This window comes from Mesocricetus auratus, unplaced genomic scaffold (assembly GCF_017639785.1).
Source record: "Mesocricetus auratus isolate SY011 unplaced genomic scaffold, BCM_Maur_2.0 Super-Scaffold_4256, whole genome shotgun sequence".
Classification (NCBI taxonomy): domain Eukaryota; kingdom Metazoa; phylum Chordata; class Mammalia; order Rodentia; family Cricetidae; genus Mesocricetus; species Mesocricetus auratus.
Genome location: NW_024429182.1, coordinates 96,185,899 through 96,208,171, shown reverse-complemented (window position 1 = coordinate 96,208,171; position 22,273 = coordinate 96,185,899). Strand labels below are relative to the sequence as shown.

General features: G+C 39.8%; 1 protein-coding gene across 5 annotated transcripts in view; it reads right to left on the bottom strand.

Annotated features, from left to right (window-relative positions):
- Positions 1-22,273, bottom strand: part of Nup98 (nucleoporin 98 and 96 precursor) — an 83,540-nt gene that overhangs the window by 4,561 nt on the left and 56,706 nt on the right. For all 5 annotated transcript variants that reach the window (XM_040757448.1, XM_040757457.1, XM_040757452.1 and 2 more), the window contains 11 exons: positions 18,987-19,169; positions 18,008-18,161; positions 16,968-17,397; positions 15,195-15,424; positions 12,860-13,126; positions 10,112-10,269; positions 7,790-7,933; positions 5,515-5,657; positions 2,436-2,657; positions 1,342-1,583; positions 755-909 (listed from right to left, as the gene is read on the bottom strand). In XM_040757448.1, the coding sequence (XP_040613382.1) occupies positions 755-909; positions 1,342-1,583; positions 2,436-2,657; positions 5,515-5,657; positions 7,790-7,933; positions 10,112-10,269; positions 12,860-13,126; positions 15,195-15,424; positions 16,968-17,397; positions 18,008-18,161; positions 18,987-19,169 (2,328 nt within the window). The remainder of the gene's footprint in view (positions 1-754; positions 910-1,341; positions 1,584-2,435; positions 2,658-5,514; positions 5,658-7,789; positions 7,934-10,111; positions 10,270-12,859; positions 13,127-15,194; positions 15,425-16,967; positions 17,398-18,007; positions 18,162-18,986; positions 19,170-22,273) is intronic.

The following is a 22,273-nucleotide window of genomic DNA, read 5'->3' as shown; positions in this document are numbered from 1 at the left end:
GATCTCTGTGAGTTAGAGACCAGCCTGGTCTACATTGAGAGTTCCAGACAGGCTCCAAAGTTACACAGAGAAACCCCATCTTGAAAAAAACAAAAGAAAACAATCCCAAAGTCCCATCTTCAGCAGCATTATACTTATCTATGAATTTAATTTTTTTTGATAAAGTTTCACACAGCCTAGACCGGCTTCATACTTCTGATCCTTTCACCTCCACTTCCCAATGCTGGAACTGTGTATGTGCGTCACCATGTTTTCTTTGGTATTCCACAGCATGGCCTTTGTGTTTTCCTTGAGAATGGCCTCTCTACATAGTCTGGTTGTTAGTCCTGGAACTCATGGAGATTCACCCGCTTCTGCCTACCTAAGCACGTGCCACTACAACCCGATACAGTATAGTTTTCTGAAATCTCTTGGGTTTTTTTTGTTTTTGTTTTTTTACGAGACAGGGTTTCTCTATATTGTTTTGGAGGCTGTCGGTCCAGCCCAGCCTCGAACTCACAGAGATCCCAGTACCTCTGACGCCCGAGTGCTGGGATTAAAGGAAATCGCTCGTTTTTTTTTTGAGACAGGGTTTCTCTGTGGCTTTGGAGGCTGTCCTGGAACTAGCTCTTGTAGACCAGGCTGGCCTCAAACTCAGAGAGATCCGCCTGCCTCTGCCTCCCGAGTGCTGGGATTAAAGGCGTGCGAAATCTCTCGTTTTTAAGTGCCAATAAAAAGGAAAACTAGACAGTGGCTTGAGGAATTTTTTAGGTACCTGTTGAATACGGTGGAGCATTTCAATTACTCGAATATAATCCAGGTAAACAAGCCCAGATGTTTCCCAGTCTTGAATTAGGCTACTGAGCTCTGGAGGTGCCAGATCTTCTAAGAACCCTTTCAGGTAGTCATAGTTCTCATTAATTATGGCATCTGAAGAAAAGAAAAAAAATACTGACTTCAGTGTATAAGGCATGGTTCACACAGTGTGGAGGACTAGGCATACATCTAAGGCAGGCAGGGAGAAGGAATGCTGTTTCTCTAATTTTCTAAGCAGACGTTGTGGAGGACCTTCTGACTTCAGGCCTTGGAGCAGCTATCTTTGGTGGTGCTCGTCAACATGCAAGCAAAGATCTTAGTGCACAGCAAGGACATCTGTGGCAGACGGTGACTACAACAGTGTCTGGCATCTTTCCCTGTCCCAGCCCCTCACCCAGACCAAGCCTCTTATGTAGTGTTTTGGTAGAACCTCAATCTAAGGCTGTCATGTCCTGAACTGAACATCATTTCTGCCTCAGATACCACGAGGGCTCATAGGTTAGAAAACATGGAGTAACTCCAGGAGACATAGGCCCTTGCACTTACCAGAAGCGAGGTGCCGAATGACGAGTTTGTGGCAGCGGTTCCAGTGGCCAGCTTTAAACAAATAGAGGGCCTCCAAGTGTTTATTGGATTCCATGTGTGCTCGAACTGCTTTGGCCTCATGGATCCACTCAGCAGGCACACAAAGCTTCTGCACAAGGAAAGTCTCCTTTGCCCAGGACTCAGGGGTCTCTGAAAGCTGGCAGTGCCGAGTAAGCAGCTCTCGAACAGCCTTCTCACGCATGCTATGGGAAAGAAAAGAGAATAGCATCGTAGTCATGGACTGTCTCTCAAATGGGCAATCTCCATTTTTAGGAGACCACTTCAAACTTAAAAAGCAAAACAAACCACAAAGTCAGTATTTTAAATTATGACTTTTTTTTTTTTTGGTTTTTCGAGACAGGGTTTCTCTGTGGCTTTGGAGGCTGTCCTGGAACTCGCTCTGTAGACCAGGCTGGCCTCGAACTCACAGAGATCTGCCTGCCTCTGCCTCCCGAGTGCTGGGATTAAAGGCGTGCACCACCAACGCCCGGCTTAAATTACGACTTTTAAAAAATGATTTATTTATTATTATATTTATTATATAGTGTTCTGCCTCCATGTATGCCTACATGCCAGAAGAGGGCACCAGATCTCATTACGGATGGTTGTGAACCACCATGTGGTTGCTGGGAATTGAACTCAGGATCTCAGGAAGAGCAGACAGTGCTCATAATCTGAGCCATTTCTCCAGCCCAAACTTAAGACTTCTTAAAATATTTATTTTTATGGTGTACATGGGGGTGCTGGTATGTATGTGCACATGAATGTAGGTGCCCTTGGACATCAGAGGCCCCCAGTGCTAGAGTTACAACAGGAAATGTGAGCTGCCCAACACAGGTGCAGAGAACTGAACTCAGATCCTATGGAAAAGGAACAATTGCTTTTAACTGCTGAGTCCCATCCCAAAGGCCCCAAGTCTTGAGATGTATCACATGGCTGTATCTAACAGCTGCTCTGAGGAATAAATTGCTGAATGGAACCTGAAGAGACTGATTCATTAGGTATTGCCTTGAGGTGCTAGATATACTCACTGGATTCAAAGGCTTTTCACTCACCTTGAGTTCTCAATATGCAGGAAGACAAAGATGGCCCACTCCCAGAGTCCTTCACTTTCCAGCTGGCCAGCGTAACTGGCCTGTAGGACGCCCTCACATTGTTCGGAGAGATGGGTATAGTTAAGAGCCCGCAGAACTTCCCAAAGGTGCCAGCTTAGACGGTAGTCCAGAGGATCTGCAGTTACACTTCGAGGTTCCAACAGCTGATTGAGATCGTAATGTCTGAGAACAACAAAGTATTCAGTCAGGATGCTCAGCCAGCAGATCATCTTTATTCAACAGGTCAGTAATACTAGACACCTCTGTCACGAGGGGGTTGCCATCTAACAGGTTATAATATATGGACTTTCACCATTTCTTTCTTCCCTAGCCTTTATTACAGTATCTGTTCCCTTCCCCCCTCCTCCCACTTTCTCTCTCTCTCTTTTTTTTTGGTTTTTATGAGACAGCGTTTCTCTGTATTGTTTCAGAGGCTATTGGTCCAGCCCGGCCTGGAACTCACAGAGATCCACCTGCCTCTGCCTCTCGAGTGCTGGGATTAAAGGCGTGGGCTACCACCACCCGGCTTCTTTCTCTCTCTTTTGAGACAGGGTTTCTCTGTGTAGCTTTGGAGCCTGTCCTGGAACTCACTCTGTAGACCAGGCTGGCCTTGAACTCTGCCTGCCTCCCCCCCAAGTGCTGGAATTAAAGGCGTGTGACACCATAGACTGGCAATTTCAATCATTCTAGTGTAGAAATAGGTGGTTCTACTCTTTATGTACTTATCCATTAAAGCTTTTCTCTTTTGCTCTGAGCAGGATAAATAACAGGAATAAAATGCAATGAAAACAAACACTGGTTCTCTAAAAGACCAATAAAATTCTAATTGCACAGACAAGCAGAAAATAAAAATCACCAGTATCAGGAATTCATGATTATTACAGATTCTATAAATATTTTAAAAGGATAAGAAAAAGTTATGAATAATTTTTCTTCTATTTTTGGAATAACCCTGTGTCTTAGAACTTGCTATGTAGACCAGGCTGGATGCAGAGATCCACCTGCCACTGCCTCCTGAGTGTCTCAACTAAGGTGCATTCCAATGCTCTGTTAATATGAAAACTTGATGTAAATATTCTACTTCACTAAAACACAGAAATGAATAAGCAAGTTATATAGTGTAGAAACTTCGGCAAACTGGGACTTATAAAAATATATAGCTCTAGCTTCCAACTCTGTCAACCCGAGTTCAATCCCTGGGTCCACAAATAGTGGAGAGACAGAATGGACTCCTTCTCAAGGTGTCCTCTAACTCACGTGCACAAATACACACATGATTGAAAAAAAAAATCCACAACTCTAGTTCTGGATAATCTGACACCCTCTTCTGGCTTTTAAGGGCACCAGACATTGGAGTGTTGCATTTATATACACAACCAGAAACAGTCATAGACATAAAATACAATAATAAAATCTAAGCCAGGCATGGTGGGGCACACTTGTCCCAAGCACTCATGAGGCAGAGAGGAAAGATCTCTGTAGGTTCAAGGTCAGCATGGTTTCCATAGAGAAACCCTGTCTTAAAAACAAACCACCAAATCATCAAAAAAAAACCAAAAAGGTTTGAATAGATGCTAGCAAAAAATTGATGAATGGTAAATTTTATTTATATATGGACTACAATTTCTACTTCAGGGTTTTTTCAGGACAGTGTTTCTCTGTGAAACAGTCCTGGCTGTCCTGTACAATTTTTATTTTACAACTAACACTAATATTCTGTATTTAAAGAAGGCATCCTGAAAAGCAGAAATAAGCTGTGGCCTATTAGCTGTGAACAGAAAAAAGAAAACAAAAAACCCTAGTTGTTTCTAACAAAGTAAAAAGTAAGGGCTGGAGAATTGGCTCAGCAGATCAGAGGACTGGCTACTCTTTCCAAGAGTTCAATCCCCAGCACCTATATGGCAGCTCATAGCCGCCTTCACACAAACGTACACTAAGCCAAAAACACAAAAAATGCACATGAAGTGAAAGTAAATAAAGTATTTTTAAAGTATCAGAATAATTTTAATTATTTAGATATAATAATTGCATGAGTTAATTTATTATTGTTAGATAAGCCATTCTCCATTTCTTATTAAAAATATTTCATGGAGGCACATAACTGTAATTCTAATTCATGGGAGACTAAGGCAGGAGGAATTTGAGTGTTCTAGGCTACACAGAGTACGTTCTAGGCCAGTCTATTTAGAGATCCAGTCTCAAACTATCAAAGTAAAGACAAATAGGCCAGAAGTTGGTGGTGCATGACTTTAATCCCAGCACTCTGTGAGTTCGAGGCCAGCCTGGTCTACAGAGCAAGTGCCAGGATAGGCTTCAAAGCTACACAGAGAAACCCTGTCTCAAAAAAAACCAAAAAAATAAAAACAAATAAAGACAAGTAAATATATCAAAACTAATAGATACAACACACAGAGAATACCAGTACATACTATACTAAGTTCTGCATTGGACATAGAACAATTAGAGATTTATCCATCACTAGTAAAAATGTTAAATAACAATCACTTTTTTAGATGGGTCTTGCTATGCTGCCTGGTGGACTGAAACTTACTGACTCCGGCGAACCTCTCATACCTCAGCTGCCATAGTAGCTTGTGCAAAAGACCTGGTTTATTACAGCTAGTTTTGTAAATAAATATTCATAGCATCTTTATCCCTCACAGCCAAACCAACAATATCTAACTATTCACCAATGAATCAACATAAAATTATAAAAAACCTACAAAGTCAAAATAAATATCCCTCATATTAACATGGCTAAATCTCACTATCATGTTCAGTGATAAGAAGCCAGGCACAAAAAGAGTTCAGAATGAATTCAAAATTAATTTATATTAACACCCCAGTATACATTGTTTAGTACTGAGGATTAATTGATTAATCAATCAACTAAACTCTCAAGATCTGGAGTTTCTGTAGGTGACAGCAATGTTGTGCTGGTACTCTGAGATAATGTCTATCCAACTGTATACTTATTTATATGTAAATTGTATCTCAATGAAACTGATTGAAGCAATTACCATGCCTGGTCCTAGTTTACCTGTCACTATAGAGTTTTAGAAGATGGAAGCAAACATCCTGAAGTGGTCTCCGTGTCTCTTTTTCTTCCTCTACCACACAGCCCAAACCTTCCAGGTATGAAGGAAGAGGGGAACAGGCATATTTATCACCCTCAGATGTATTCTGAAAAATAAGGATTTGATATAGCAATAAAAATGCTGTCAATTTTCTCAATTAGTATTATCATGTCTCAATTATTCAGACACCTGTATTAAGGATGCTGTGAGGCTTAAAAGGACCAAGGATTTTTCTTTTTTTTTGAGACAGGGTTTCTCTGTGGCTTTGGAGGCTGTCCTGGAACTTGCTCTTGTAGACCAGGCCGGCCTCGAACTCACTGAGATCCACCTGCCTCTGCCTCCCAAGTACTGGGATTACAGGCGTGCGACACCACCGCCCGGCAGGACCAAGGATTTTAACCTGTTTTGATACACCCATTTTTAATCCTGTAAAGATGTCAAATAGCTCACCAGATTCCCACACTTGTCCACTGATCATAAATCTTTTTTCTTTCTTTTTTTGTGATACAATGTCTTTTTCTCAGTGGTTCTCAACCTTTCCAATGCTGCAATCCTTTAATTATAGTTCCTCATATTGTGGTGACCCCCAATGATAAAATTATTTTTGTTGATACTTCATAACTGTAATTTTGCTGTTATGAATCATAAGTATCTGTTGTTTCTGATGGTCTTAGAGTACTTGTAAGTTTCATTTGACCCCACCCCCACCCTCAAAGGGGTTGTACCCCACAAGTTGACAACAGTTGTTCTATGTCTCCGTAAGAATCGTGGAACTCACAAAGAAATGCCTGACTCTGTCACCCAAGTCCTGGGATTAAAGGCATATGGCAGCTAACTCGGCTGCAATTAAAATTCTGAATGAGTGTATGTGTTCATGCCCCCTGGCTCCATTCTATATCCCAGGCTGACATCTAATCTTTGGCAACCTTCCTGCCTCACTCAGCCTTTTGAGTGCTGAGATTAGAAGTATGGCCATCATACCTAACTATTACAGTTTAAGGGCTCTTTGCTTAGATAAATTCTATAAAAAACAATTTAAAGCATGAATAAATAAGAAACGATTTAAGGAATCATGGCACACCAGGAAGACCATAATTTGAAAATAAGACTGGGCTACATGAAACCTTGTCTTAAAAACAAGTAACTAAGCCGGGCGTTGGTGGCGCACGCCTTCAATCCCAGCACTCGGGAGACAGAGACAGGCAGATCTCTGTGAGTTCGAGGCCAGCCTGGTCTACAAGAGCTAGTTCCAGGACAGGCTCCAAAGCCACAGAGAAACCCTGTCTCGAAAAAGCCAAAAAACCAAAACAAAAACAAGTAACTCATGAAAAAATTAAAACAAAACAAATACTCAGCAAGGTGTAGTGGTGATTTAACTTTTTTTTCTTAGTGTTTTGAGATAAAGTTTCTCTGTGTAGTCCTGGAACTCATTCTTTATAGACCAGGCTGCCTTGAACTCAGAGATCTGCCTACTTCTGCCTCCCAAGTGCTGGGATTAAAGGCATGAACCACCATTGCCGGCTCAATAAACAACTTTTTAACTCATCTATGACAAGGGATATGAAAAATGATATTGATGAGTTTCAGCTTAAATGTTAATATGGGGCAAACTAAACCTGAGGTCAGGCTTAAGCAATCCCCAAAGAGGCAAGATAATCTTAGAAATGAAAAACCCTTTGATTTAGAGGCAGAAAAAAACAGTAAGAAAATTAATCACTATTCTAAATAGGGTAAAAACAAATAGAAAGTTGAAAAGGCAAGGTAGAGGCTGAAGTTTTGAGTTTGTTGGGTCTGTTTCAATTTTACAGTATTTTCAAAGAGGGCAGTCCCTAGTAGCATTGTATAATAAAATGTGATTTGATGGCTTTTTCTCTGTACACCCTTTTTTAAAAATTTTGTAAATTTTTTATTTTTTGGTTTTTCAAGACAGGGTTTCTCTGTGGCTTTGGAGGCTGTCCTGGAACTCACTTTGTAGACCAGGCTGGCCTCGAACTCACAGAGATCCGCCTGCCTCTGCCTCCCGAGTGCTGAGATTAAAGGCGTGCGCCACCAATGCCCGGCCACCCTTTTTTCTTTTTTGAGACAAGGTCTGACCATATAGCCTTAGACAGTCAATCACCTGTCTCTGAGTCCCAAGTGCTGGGACTAAAGGTGTGCCCACCATGCCCAGGTTGCAGGACTTCTCTGGAAAGACAAAATACACCAGAGTTCTCACCTGGCTCTTCTGAACACACATACCTGAAATGCTTCTTCATACATGCTGAGAGCCCTGGAAATGGAGGCTGTTGGTGGAAGCAAATACCAAAGATGGACAGCAAGCACACGTTTCCAATCCAGCTGGGAGCATACATTGATTTGCTTTTGTTCTGATAGTTGCCACACCTGCAGGAGACAAAAGCATCACCATGACAACTTCATACTGCCTTGGTTATTACTGTCTGTCAACAAGCTTTTCACTTTTTGTTTTGTTTTTGAGACAGGGCCTCACTTAAATTAAGAGATCCTCCCAATTGCGAGGATTAAAGAAGTATGCTAAAATACTCAATCTTAATGTAATGGTATCAATATGAAATCTCCCCTCCCATTTTCTTGCCATAATGGATGAGACAGACATATACAGAATCAGATAATAAAAGAATATGCAGCAAAAACTGGCTTAAAATAATTACTCCAGCCGGGTGGTGGTGGAGCATGCCTTTAATCCCAGCACTGGGGAAGCAGAGGCAGGCGGATCAAGACCAAGCCTGATTTACCAAGCGAGTACCAGGACAGGCTCCAAAACAATACAGAGAAACCCTATCTTGAAAAAACAAAAACAAATAATAATAATTACTCCATTTTTGGTAAAATGAAGAGTGGTGTTATTAAAAAGAATGATATTACATTACATGAAAAAATGTCCATACACAGTAAATTGAAGAAAAAAAATTTCAGAATCATTCTCTGTAACAGACTTTGCTTGTATATAAACACATACAAAAATGAACCTACACATCAATATAGATGAAAAAAAAAAAAAAAGTCTAAGAGCCTGGAGAGACAGTTCAGTGGTTAAGAATACTTGCTGATCTTCCAGAGGTCCTGAGTTCAATTTCCAGCAACCACATGGTGGTTCACATCTATAATGAGATCTGACCTCTAAGGATACATACAGACAGAATACTGCACACATAATAAATCTTTTTAAAAGACAGATTATTACATATAGTTTACTATGTAAACATTACTATGATATAGGATACAGTAGATTTCAATATTAATATTTCTTTGTGCTTATTTATTATTATATGTGGGCATATGCATGGCATGATGTATGTGTTGTCAGAGTTTTTGAGAATCAGCTCTTCTCTCCTACTATGTGGGTTCTATGGACAGACCTGACTCCGGTTGTCAGGGTTGATAGCAAGTGTCTTTCTTTACCTGCTGTGTCATCCTGCCAGCCCTAATTTTTTAGGTCAGTGAGATGGCCGAGTGGGTCAAGTGTAAGAAGCTAAGTTTGACTTCCAAGACCCACTTGAGAGAATCAACTCTGGTAAAATATTCTTTGTTCATGCATGTGCTGTGGTGTATACACACACATGCTTGAGAGCAAGTGTGAGAATAGAAACAAGTGCAATACATTTTTTCTAAAAACTGTTTTTGACACAGGGCCTTTTTTTTTTTTTTTTTTTTTGATTTTTATGAGACAGGGTTTCTCTGTATTGTTTTGGAGGCTATTGGTCCAGCCCGGCCTCGAACTCACAAAGATCCGCCTGCCTCTGCCTCCCTAGTGCTGGGATTAAAGGCATGCGGCACCACCGCTGGCTTTTTAAAATATCTTTTAAAAAATTTACTTATTATGTATATAGTCTTTTGCCAGCATATATAAATGTACACCAGAAGGGGGAACCACATCTCATTATAGATGGTTGTGAGCCACCATGGGGTTGCTGGGAACTGAATGCAGAACCTCTAGAAGTGCAGCCAGTGCTTTTAACCTCTGAGCCATCTCTCCAGCCCCGAGACAGGCCTTCCTATGTAGTCCTCATGAGGTACTATGAAGCTCAGGCTGGCGCTCCTTTGGTCTTGACCTATGTGTACTGACATTAGAGGTACACAATATATCTAACATTAGATATTTTTGTTTGGTTACCTGTATGATATGGTTTTTGTTTTGTCTGTTTTGAGACAATGTTTCTCTATGTAGATCTGGCTATCTATCCTGGAACTCACTCTGTAGATCAGGCTGGCCTTGAATTCACAGCTATTCACCTGCCTCTGCCTCCCAAGTGCTGGGATTAAAGGCCTACGACACAACTGTCCAGCCTGACATGAGACAGGTCTCTTTATGTAGCCCCAGTTATACTGGGTATCTCATGACCATGTTTGCCATGAACTTGATCTATATACATCTCACACAGAACCATCTTCCTCTGCCTCTCAAACGCTTGGAATAAATGTGTGAGCCATCATGCCTCACTATCTGACATTTTAATTTGGAAATATTTCTACCTAGACATAAGACCAAATTAGCAGTTATATTAACAATGTACTTTATAAGAAAAATTAACATGACATTACCGGTTTTCCAGCTAATAGGGCAAATATGCGCAATCTCTCATCCTGGATAAAGCTGTCAGCTTGGAGCTGATGCCAATCGGCCAACTGCATAGTGAGCAGTTCTCGGACTGACTGGCTACCCACCAACTGAGACAAAAGAAGAGCCAGGCGATGATCACCTACAGGGAAAAACACAAGTTTTCTGGTGAGGACTAAGGATTAACTAACCTGATGAAACACAGGCTATTACCATGATACTCTTCCAGGCCTTCGGAGGAAAATTAACACCAGTATTAAATTACAGATACTTTCTACTTAAGGAGAATATCTTCAAAGTACTTTACCCTAAAAAGGAATAGAATATGTAGTGGTAAAAGCATATGTTTTTCTACTCCTTTCTGCGAACCCTTTGCAAGGCACCACATATCTATAAGATGGAATAAAGTTAAGTTAGGTGTGGCAGCACATACCTTTGGTCCTAGCACTGGGAAGGAGAGGCAGGTGGATCTCCGAGTTTTTTTTTTTTTTTTTTTTAACAAGACAGGGTTTCTCTGTATTGTTTCGGGGATCTCCGAGTTTAAGGCCAACCTGGTCTATAGAGTTCCAGGACAGCCAGGGCTACACAGAGAAACCCTCTCTGGTAAAACAAAAATCCAAAATGACAACAACAAGAAAACCCCAAAAAACCAAAAACCAACCAAACAACAACAACAAACGAGGAAAGTATAACTTGATTCAGTAGACTGCCATGAAAATGATGAGATGACATCATTGAAGACAAGCCCAACTAGCATGTACTACACAGTGACACAGAGAAACAAGAAACTGACACACACATGTGGATTGCGAAATGGCATGTGGGTGCTGGCAGAGCAACCAGTGCTCTTAATGAGCTAGCCCCAACTCATGTCCTGCCAGAAATTAAAACTATCATCTCAAAAGGCTCATTTCACAAATTAGACCGCACAAGGATCATAAGTTTGCTCTGACTACATGTGGGTTTTCAAAGAATGACCTAAGTAAGCACTGCAGCCCACTTGGCCATGGGCTGTTAGTATTCTAGGTGACAAAAGAAAAAAGGAAGATTATTTGTGTGCCTATATCTATTAGTTAATATACTTAAATAGCATGTTGCACAGAGACAGTTAAGTTCAGAGAGGTTTATCATATCTTGATACAATAGCTCATTGACTATACTTCCCTCTGATTAGAATTAGCAGGTAATGCTGGTTCATAGTGTTGTTTGTATTAATTGTTTACTTATTTTATATCTGTCTATTTATTGTCTATGTATCTACCCACCTATCTCTACCCATCTGTCTACACACCCACGTACCTGTCTTTTGAGACAAGGTCTCTCTATGAAGCCCTGGCTATCCTCAAACCTCTGCCTCTCAATTGCTGGGATTAAAGGTGTGCACCACCACACAAGCATCTGATCTGTGTGTTCTATTCCTATAATCTCAAACTGGCCAAACTCACCAAAAAAAATGTAGTTGATGGTTATGATTAGTTGGCTTTGAATAAAGGAGGTTCCAACCAACAAAGTATGATTAAAAAATCATGTTTAATTATGTCATTATTTTCATCAAGATTTCTGTTAAAATGGTTATAAAGTAATTGTTGAATATCTTACTGATAGAAAAACTTAAAGCACAAATCTTAAATCCAAGTCAATATTTCAACCTAGAAATTAAAGTTCTATTTATTTGGATGAAATAATGAGTTGTTACAAAAGACCTATGTATAAAATGTTCAAATTTTTTTTGCTAGAAAGGAGGGAATGTAAAGAGAAATTTGAAAGTCTAAGAATGTCCACAATGGAGGCTTGAGGATGGCTCAACAGTTATGAGGGTTTGCTATAGCTGGGCAGTGGTGTCACACACCTTTAATCTTAGCACTTTGGAGGCAGAGACAGGTGGCTCTATCTGAATTTAAAGTCAGCCTGGTCTACAAAGTTTCAGGAGAACCAGAGCTGTTATATAGAGAAACCCAGAAAAAACAAATAAACAATCACTTGGCTTCTAGCACCTATGTAACAAGCTGGGTGAGTTCCATGTACACTTGTAAGCCCAGGTCCAAGTGGGGCTGGAGACGGGGATTGTTGAAGTTTACTGGCTTCCAGCCTGGTTGAAAAAAATGCTAGTTCAGCTCTAGTTCAGGGAGAGACCCTGCCTTAAAGAAGTAAGTAGACAGTGATAGAAGACACCTATCATCATCTGGTCTCCATATGTGCGCACACATACAAAAATAAATGTCAAAGGAATATACCAATGTTATATTAAAAGATTACTAAGAAACACTTGCTTATAGCTATCTATATTTTATAAGAACAGAATATACATCAGGAAATTATCTTTGACAGGCAAGATACTCACCACTACACTAATGAGAACAACTAGGATACCAAGTTTGAAACATTTCCACGTATATGTTGCTCTGTGTGCATGCATTTGTGTATACTTTATGTATTATAAGGATAACCATCTAAGCACACTGAAAATGCTTACTATGACTAAGTCTTAGAATTCTGATAATTTTGTACTATTGCTTTCTACTTATCTGCATTTTCTTATTTTATTACAAAGGCATATAACAAAAATTTTACTAAATAAACAATATTTAAGTTTCCAGCTGTCAAGCAGAACAAGACACGGTCTCTAGAGGAACAAACAACCTTCCTGGGATACAGTTAGAAGGCAAATTACAATTAAGGGACAGACACAGTGCACAGGAAGTAGGTGGTGATGCAGAAGACCCCATCCCTACCTGACTGCTGTGCCAGAGAACAGGCCTCACTAATCCTATTTCCTGTGAGGTAGCTGAAAACAGCTTCTATGGGACTGTCTCTTCGGGTTAAGGAAACTTCCTCTTCAATCAGGGGTGCAGCAGTACGGGACAGCCAGCGGGAAAAAGCTCTTCTTCGCTCCAGAACTTGGATGTATTCTGTGGGCTCGTCCAGCTGGCTGTCAAGCTCCTTCAGGTGGCCCCACAGGGCTTCACATAATGTCCATGTCAGGCTCCAGTGCTTCACAACTAAGAAAGTACAAAAAGCGATGCTATGAAAGTTTGGCAATCACTCACCCAAGAGCCCATCACTAACTGTGGTGCAAATGACATCAATTATCACCACAAGCACTCATCCAAGTTCGTGAGCTCACTACTCCCAACCCATTCATCTTAAATTATAAGCTGCACAGATACAGGGCACGTTTACTCACTCTGTACCTGTGACACCTACATAACAAACATAACATGATGCTCTTCTCCTAAGTTCCTCTAGCCTGATTATGGCTATTAACTATGATAGTCCAGAAAAGATTCTCCAATTCTGCCACAAAACACTTTAAAAACTCATTTTATGTGGGTGTTTTGTATGTATGTATGTATATCTGTACACCATGTGTGCCTGGTGCCCATAGGAACCTGAAGAGGGCATTAGCTCCCTTGGAACTGGAGATACAATAGTTGTGAGCCTCCATGAAGGTGCTGGGAAGCATTCACCATTTGCACCTCACTTCCCCCAAAGCCGCAGACTGCTTTAACTGGTTTGCTTTCTGCATTCTCAAAGACCCACAGACATTTGGTGGAAACAAAGACACTGCCAGGGTTGTTGTCCTGCAAGTTGACCCCCACACATTTGAGTGGCACCTATATACACATGTACACACATACACACACACAAACACTAAATACAATGTTGGGCCTACCACGTGAGTCTTAATAAAGGTGCCAGAGTCTCAGAGAAGGTATAGCTGCTTAATAAATAAGAGGTGCTAGCAAAACTCCATATTAAATTGTAGGAGACTGAGGACAGATTCCTGTTCCATACTTTGAATCTCATCAGCTCAAAATGGATCAAAGACCTTTATGTAAGACCTGAAACATTTATACTCTAACAGGAAAACACTGACTAAACATTAAATGGCTAAGCAAATGAGCTAACACTTTTCATATGAAGTACAAATCTTTAACCATCAGGGAAATGCAAATCAAAATTTGCATTCCATTTCACCCCAGTTAGAATGATTAACATCAAGGAAAAATAGAACCAAACCTTAAAAAAAAAAAAAAAAGACAAATACTGGCTGATGGCTTGTAGAGAAAAGGAAATTTCTTATGTTATTGCTAAAAATGTAAATTAGTCCAGTCACGACAACCAGTATGGAGGTTCCTGAAAAAATTAAAATCTATCTACAGTGTGATTTAGCCATATGACCTCTTACCCCAAAGAATGGAAGTCAACTCATAAAAGAGATAACTGAACACCCACTCAGAGGTAAAGGACAGAGAAAGTGTAGACTATACACTGTGGAGGTTTACTGAGCAATAAAGAAGAATTAACTAGGCCATCTGGAAGTAAATGGATGGTAAACAAAATAAGCCAGACTCCAAGCAAAATCAAATCAAATCTGAATCCCATGCTCTCTTTTACAAGTGGAATTCAGGAAAAAGGAAGTTAAAAAAGAAAAGTGGCATATGCCTTTAACAGAACTTGGAGGGCAGAATTAGAGGCTAGCCTGGTCTACAGATTTATTTCTAGGGTAGCCAGGGCTACACAGAGCAACCTTGTCTTAATAAAACAAAAACCAGACAGACAGATTTACATGACAGTAAAAAAGGACTAACAGAGATACAGAGGGATAAAGTTAAGTAATAATAGTGGTAACAGAGGGTGAATATGATCAAAATATGTTCAGACAGACAGACACACACAGCACATGCCAATAATAATGACAGAGGGCAAATAACAAATGTACATCTCCTGACACAATGATTAATTGCAAATCCAAACTTCTTCCACAGAACTTCAAGCACTGCTACTAAGTTTCTTTGTCATTTTTCAGTTAAAGGGTTTCCTTTCACCTACTCTCATGACACTAGTATCCCTATTTCAATGTAACTAAAGGCTTTTAAGTTGCATAAGAATAATTACAAATGGTAACTCATAATTTCTTTCTTCTTGTCCCAGGTGAGTTGCAGAAACTCATTAAGCACAGAAAGTTACTTTATACCTGTAAAGAAATACATCCTCCTAGAAACACATTCTACTGTCAACCTGATTCCTGGGACATCAAAGGTTATCGACATGATGAGTACTCACTTTGTACTTCCAGTAAATCTCTGGGTGATTCCTTAACCCAATTTGCATAATCATGAATGACTGAAACTCCAGGATTGGGGACAATGAGAGGACACAGCTCATCTACATGGACAGTGCTATGCTTTAACTTGAGCTCCAGAGGTGTCTGGTATAACTGCAGATCTTCATCGAGCTTCCTCTGTCTCAAACTGAGTTTTTCCAAATGAACTTTGAATGGGGATTCAGAGAGACTAGAAGAAACAACAGATGAGTCAGAAAATGAAGAAACAGCTGAAATTTCCCTACACCAACCATTGTTTCTTTGCTGACTTCCACCAGAATAAAAAGCATTCCAACAGATCTATAGTCACAGCCCCCAGAGCTTAATTCTACTTCTAGAAATGATTTTTGGAATTTATTTTTATTTAAGTGTATGTGTGCAAGCTGTGGTCTGAGGCAGATGATGCTTGTAGAGGCCAGGAGAAGATGTCAGATACCCTGAACTGAGTTACGGCAAGAGCTGCCTAATGTGGGTGCTGGGAACTAAACATGGGCCCTCTGAAGAGCAGGAAATACTCTTGGTCACTTAGCCACCTTTCCAGTCTCAGCTTCTTAAATCTTTCTTTCTTTCTTTTAAGCAGACAAGTGTCTGGAAACTTAATTAAATTTTTGGTCCTTTTTGCTTCTTAAATCTTAAAAAGACTAATGAAATGGATTGAAATAGTAAGAACTGTTTATACTGTCAACATGAATAAACTCAGGGAACAAATGTAGGATAGACCAATAAATTGTAAAGCAACAGAGCACAGATCAAGGTACAAGTGTAGGTGGGAGTCAGTTAGTGGTTTCATCACTTACTTGTGATGATACTACAAAATTCAAAGGTCAAAAGCTATATTGTAGAATACCTAGTTTGCAAATACTTTGATGTCAAGAGTTATAAATCTAAGCTTATAGATATTGCACATTTTTTGAGTCAGGTCTCATGTAGTCCTTGAACTTGGTATGTAGCAAAGACTATGACTTTTTGATTCTCCAGGCTTCACTGCCCAAGTGACTAGATTAGAGGTGTATACCACCACACACAGCTAGATTCCAGATTACTTATTCCTTTGTTTGTTTCTGTTTTAAGTGAAGCGCTAGAGATTGAAGCCATCATGCTAGGGAAGTGCTGTTCCACTATTCCACTGGACTGTATCCTAGCACTTGATAGGTTCTTAGACTCTTGTTATATATATAGTTCAGGCTAGCCTCCAACTTGTGATCACTTCTGCACATCTTTGAGTGCTGGGATAATAGGTATGTGCTTCCATGCCTAGAAAGGCTTTAAATTCAGATGAGCAGGAAGTCAGCCTGATTTTGATGCAGTTTAAGGATATTAATAATCTCCAAAATAATCTAGAGTCAATCATTAAATTTAGAATGGATTTTCCTAATTGTGATGTTCAAGACACTGATGATTTTTATTTTTTCAAAATCAACTTCAAAAGTTAGTAATCATATTCATTTAACGCATAGTAAATGTTATGTATAAAAAGTATATAAGAAAATGGTACATATTTTATGTAAACTTAATATATTCTACATGGTTAATATATTCTGCATAAGACTTAATTGTAGGACTACATAGGGAACATATGTTATACTGTCCATACAACATACATGAGATACTTATGGGTTAAGAAATTTATATAGAAAGATCAAAAAGCATGGTGTTGATCTTGGCTTTCCTGATAACAGAACAGTCCCCAATTACAATATCATTCCCAAAAAGCACCAGGAAACATAACTTACGATTTAACAGCTACAGGATTGGGCAGGAATCCATATTCCATAGAATCAGCAACCTGATGATTTTCCAGTTCATGGGAACCATGCAGTTGTTCTCCGCTGTTAGCAAGAGTCCAGTTGGGGCCCCAACCAACCCGAAATGAACGTCCCATGAATAGGGCCATGTCCATCAGAAGTTTCCCTTTGCCATATGTAACAGATTTTTCAAGAGGGACTAGCCCTGGTTGCCTGCGTATCCCCACTGTTTTCAGCTGAACCTCAGGAGCTGGGCTGGGCACTGTGAACACAGTGGCCAGTGGCAGAGGGACAGACCAGGGGGATGTGGATGGGACATTCATTAGAGATGATGTTCTGGGAATGCGATATTCTTGCACCGAAGCATTTGGTGAAAGAAAAGTTCCACTTACAAATTTTGATTGCAGCAACCCACCAACTGAAACAAGGAGAAAAGACTAAAACAACAGCTTATTTCTTCAATAACAATAAAAATCACTAAGGGTGAAGATATGTTTTCTTGAGACACAGTCACTATGTAGCTTATGTCCTAGAGCTCACTAGGTAGATCAGGCTGGTCTCACCACTACACCTGTCTAAAATATAGCACTTGCTATCCTGGAACCCACTATGTAGAAAGATGTCCTTGAACACAGATCTGATTACCTCTGTCATTAGTGCTAAGATTAAAGTGTGTGCCTGGTGGCTAGGGAGGCCAGAAGAGGGTGTCAAATCCTTTGGAACTGGGAAGTCAGGGTTAGAAGCCACATGGGTTCTGAGAACTGAACTAGGACCTTCCCCAAGAACAACAAGTGCTCTTAACTGTTGAGCCATCTCTCTAGCTCCCTGGTTATTACTTGCGGTTTAACATCAAACTCACAACAATCTCCCTGTTTCAAATACTAATAATAGGTATTTTTAAAAATGCCTATTGTTATTCATATGGCTTATAGGGGTTAGGCTAGAGAAATCCACTCAGCTTAGAAGATGTGAAAAGTAGGATCTTAAAAGCTTTTTTTTTTAAACAGCATCTTTTACACTGTACCTACCTATTGAATGGGATTTTGATGAGTGGGAGGCTGAAATGGGGCGTCTAGGAGAACAGATTTCTTGAACAGTATCTCCTTTGGAGGGGAAGTGACTGAAGTGTTGATCCATGGCATCCCCATCTTCCTCATCAACAAGCAATGATGCTTTCATGATCTAAAAAAGGCAGTATTTATAGAATGACTATTTCCCACAAATGAAAAATGCTGTTATGGTCTTAAAAAGTACCATCTCTTTTAAAAGTCTGTACCCAGAACAAGTGTTACATTTTTGTGACCAACACACCACTGTACTGAATGTACCCCGAAGGACTGAAGTCATACAGCTCTCTTCTTTGTATTCACTGTGTTCCTGGCACACAGTAGTTGCTGTTATTTGCTGAATTAATGATTTTAAAGTCAAACATAAGTCAAAGTCTAAACTCGTACAAAAAAGCTGCAGCTACAGGAAGAAAGAAATTCAACATGTATTTACCATGTTTCTAAGTTTGAAAACTCAACACTACTCTTGTAAAGCACATGAAGTGATTTTCTTGGGGAGGGGAGACAGTGTTTTGAGACAGTGTTTCTCTGTGGCTTTGGAGCTGTCCTGGAACTAGCTCTTGTAGACCAGGTTAGTCTCCAACTCACAGAGTTCCGGCTGCCTCTGCCTCCTGGGTGCTGGGATTAAAGGCATGTGCCACCACTGCCTGGCGACAAAGTGATATTTAATAGAATTTAGAGCTGGCAGTTGTTCAATTTGTTGTCTAAAGTCAGGGTAGTAAGGTTACAAAATTTGGTTAAGAAAACAGATCTTTTGATTTTATGCAGTCAAAACAGAGAGCACCTTCTCATCCTCAATATAATGGGAAAAATTGGCCTGTGACATTATATTGAACTCTCAATAGTCTTAAATAAATAATTACAAAGAGATATGATACTATATAAGAAATTAAATATTAGTTTGGCTTTCTACCATAGTAAGGATGGGTCAAAACTTCACCTGTAAGACATGTGGATTAATTCCCAGGGAAGATGCAATGTGTGTTGAAGCAGAAACAGGCTCCTGATCCTCAGGCACACACTCTTCTAACACAGAATCCAAAACTGGCTCCTGGGTGATATCTACCATGTCACTGTCCAGTTCCACAACCCTCCCTAACTGCTCCACTTCGGGGCTTTGGCTCTGCAAAAAGTATAAACACAGAGAAGGAAGACTAAAATAAGTCAAACAGAGTAATGGTAGGTTAGATAAACTTTACTCAGAGTATGACCTAGAAATATTCTGCATTTTCTAAGTAATGAGAACAGATTTGCTAATGGGATTTAATTGCCTTACAGTATCTGGGACATAAATGGTTCATAGACTACCCTTTTGGAATTATCATGAGGTAGGGTCTAGGATCTAAGTCAACATCCAAGCAGTGGATTTCAGAGACAAAGATTATACCATACCTTCCTTTGTTAGCAACTATAACTTCCTGATTTACATAGGAAGTTACTCCCAATGACTTGGAGTTGGAAGTAATTGGGAAGAGAAAAAAAGCATGTCTATTGAGCACAGGCACTCTTGCAAATTATACTTGTGTATATACACACACCTTCCTGTGCCTGGTGCCTCAAGGGGCTAGAAGACAGCCTTAGATACCCTGGAACTGGAGTTACAGAGCTATGAACCACCATGTGGGTGCTGAGATCTGAATCTGGTTCTCTCCAGCTCCAATTGTTACATTTTCTGTTTTGTTTTGTTGGTTTTTGAAGATAGAGCTTTTCTGTATACTGTGGCTGTGCTGGAACTTGCTTTGTAGAGCAAGCTGACCTCGTATTCAGATCTGCTGCCTCTGCCCAGCTATAAATAAATTTCTAGTTAATAGTTTTGGTTCTGGAATTTAATCTTTTTTTTTTTTGGAATTTAATCTTTTGAGTGCAGTGTATGTGCAATCTTACATGAGATATGAAGGAGTCCACACTTATTTCCCTAAAAGGATAAACAAGCAACAGTATTACGGACAATTCCAATCAGGAAATAATTTTTTTTTTGTTTTAAATAATCAAAAGTTACAGGGGCTGGAGAGATGGCTCAGGGGTAAGAAGACTGGCTGTTCTTCCAGAGGATCTGGGTTCAATTTCCAGCATCCACATGACGGCTCACAACTTCTGTAACTCCAGTTCCAGAGGATCTGACACCCTCATACAGATAGATATACATGCAGGCAAAACACCAATCAATGCTCATAAAATAAAAATAAATTATTTTTTATAAGCTACATTTACATTATGAAGCAATTTTAAAAATACAATAATGATAAAAGAATAAGGCTAAGGAGACAGCTTAGTCAGTACCATTCGAGGACCTAAGTTTAGATTCCTAGCACCAAGATAAGAAGCCAGTCACTATGGGGCACAAGTGTGATACTCTCTGGAGCTTGCTGGACAACTAGCCAACTGAGCCAGGCTCAGTTAAAAACCTTGTCTCAAAGATTTAAGGTGGAGAGTGAGAAAGAACACCCATTACCAACCCTCAGTCTCTACACATACCTGTACATGTGTACAGTAACACAAACACATGCATACACACATATCCCCTCACACACGGTAAAAGGTTAATGTTTATAAAATGGAAGTGTACTATAAATTAACTAGTTCAATACATTTGTTTCGTATGTCCTAAACACACATAGAACCTAGTACAGTGTTAACAAGTGATTACAACAATTCATAAAACATTTTAAAGACAAAAGGCACTATCCATTATTTCTCTTATCAAGTTATAACTTACATATATGATCCCTGCACAATGTCTGGCTGATTTTTCATAAGTGGCCTAACTTTATGTTACATTTTAAGTAAATGCTGTAATACAGCAAGTCTTTATCTTTTGAAGACGGGTTTCGGTGTCACTTAACAAAATAAAGGTTTTGTGGGGGCTGAAGATATGTCTTTGTGGTTAATTTTACAGAGGACTCAGGTTTGATTCCTAGCACCCACATGGAAGCTAACACTGGTCTGTCACTATAGTTCCCAAGGGACTCAATGCGCTCTTCTGGCCTCTTAGGGTAATGCACACAAAAGGTGCACAGACATACCCAGGCAATACATCTACAAATAAATTTTTTGTACCTTTATTATTGGAGACTGTCTTACTATGCAGGCCTATCTGGCCTTGAACACACATCCTTCTGTCTCAGCCTCTCCACTGCTGAGGCACTGAAGTTATATGTTACTATTCTTGGCTAAAAAGTTCTTATGATTACCTGGCATAAAAATAACCCACTGTCTGTCAACATTTTCAATTTCTTCTTTAACTGTATATTTACTATGGCTATCTCTCAATACCCTTACTAAAAAAAAGAATGAGTGAGAGCCTATGAACAATTACCAAAAAAAAAAAAAAAATGCAGGGAGGAGTACTGCCACTTAAGATGTAGACATTATCCAAATACTGCTTTAATAAAGCCAGATAATGTTCCCAAGGTAATACTGGGCTCAGTGGCACAGCATATTCCTGACTTGTTCAAGGATAGAGATGGGTTTGACCACAAGCACTGACAAAAACTAAATGACTATTGAAGGTGAAGGTACTAGCATATCAGACTACTTTTATGCTTTAAACTGATGGGAGCTCAGTGGGTCTAGTAACAATAATCCTGGAATGATGGTCCTGTGCTATTAATTATGGGAAAATGTCATCCTGTAAGTTCTCTAATATGTTTACTTTTCTTTAGAAAGGGTCTCACTGTATACATCAGACTGGCCTCAAACTCAGATTCACTCACCTGTGTCTCAAGTGCTAGGATTAAAGGTCTGACCCCACACCTGATACTTACAACTCTCTTTGGGAGGGATGGTACTGAGAATGGAACCAAGGGCCTCATGCATGATATAAGCACATGCTCCACTGAGCTACATGCTCAGCAAGAGTTCCCTTTCAACAAAATAGATAGTCCCTATCCTATTGGCAGGATAGCATTCTGGTTTTGGCTTCCACAGTCCTGTGTTCTTCCCATTTAATACCATGTATCAAAATTTATTATCATTTCTTAACATCTGCCAGGTAGTCAAGACTTGAAAACAGGAATTATGTTGACTGTTTTCTGTATCTAGTAACAAGAACATCAACTAATCAAGGGAGGGAGGAAGAATGGTACCAACTTACTATACTGCTTGACACAGGGATAACAATACAAGAAATCCTACCCCACAGCACTTGCAGATAAAGTGGGAGGATTCCATAAAATAACTAGATTAGAGACCCGGGACATACATTGATGAGTTCTGGGTCCTGGAATT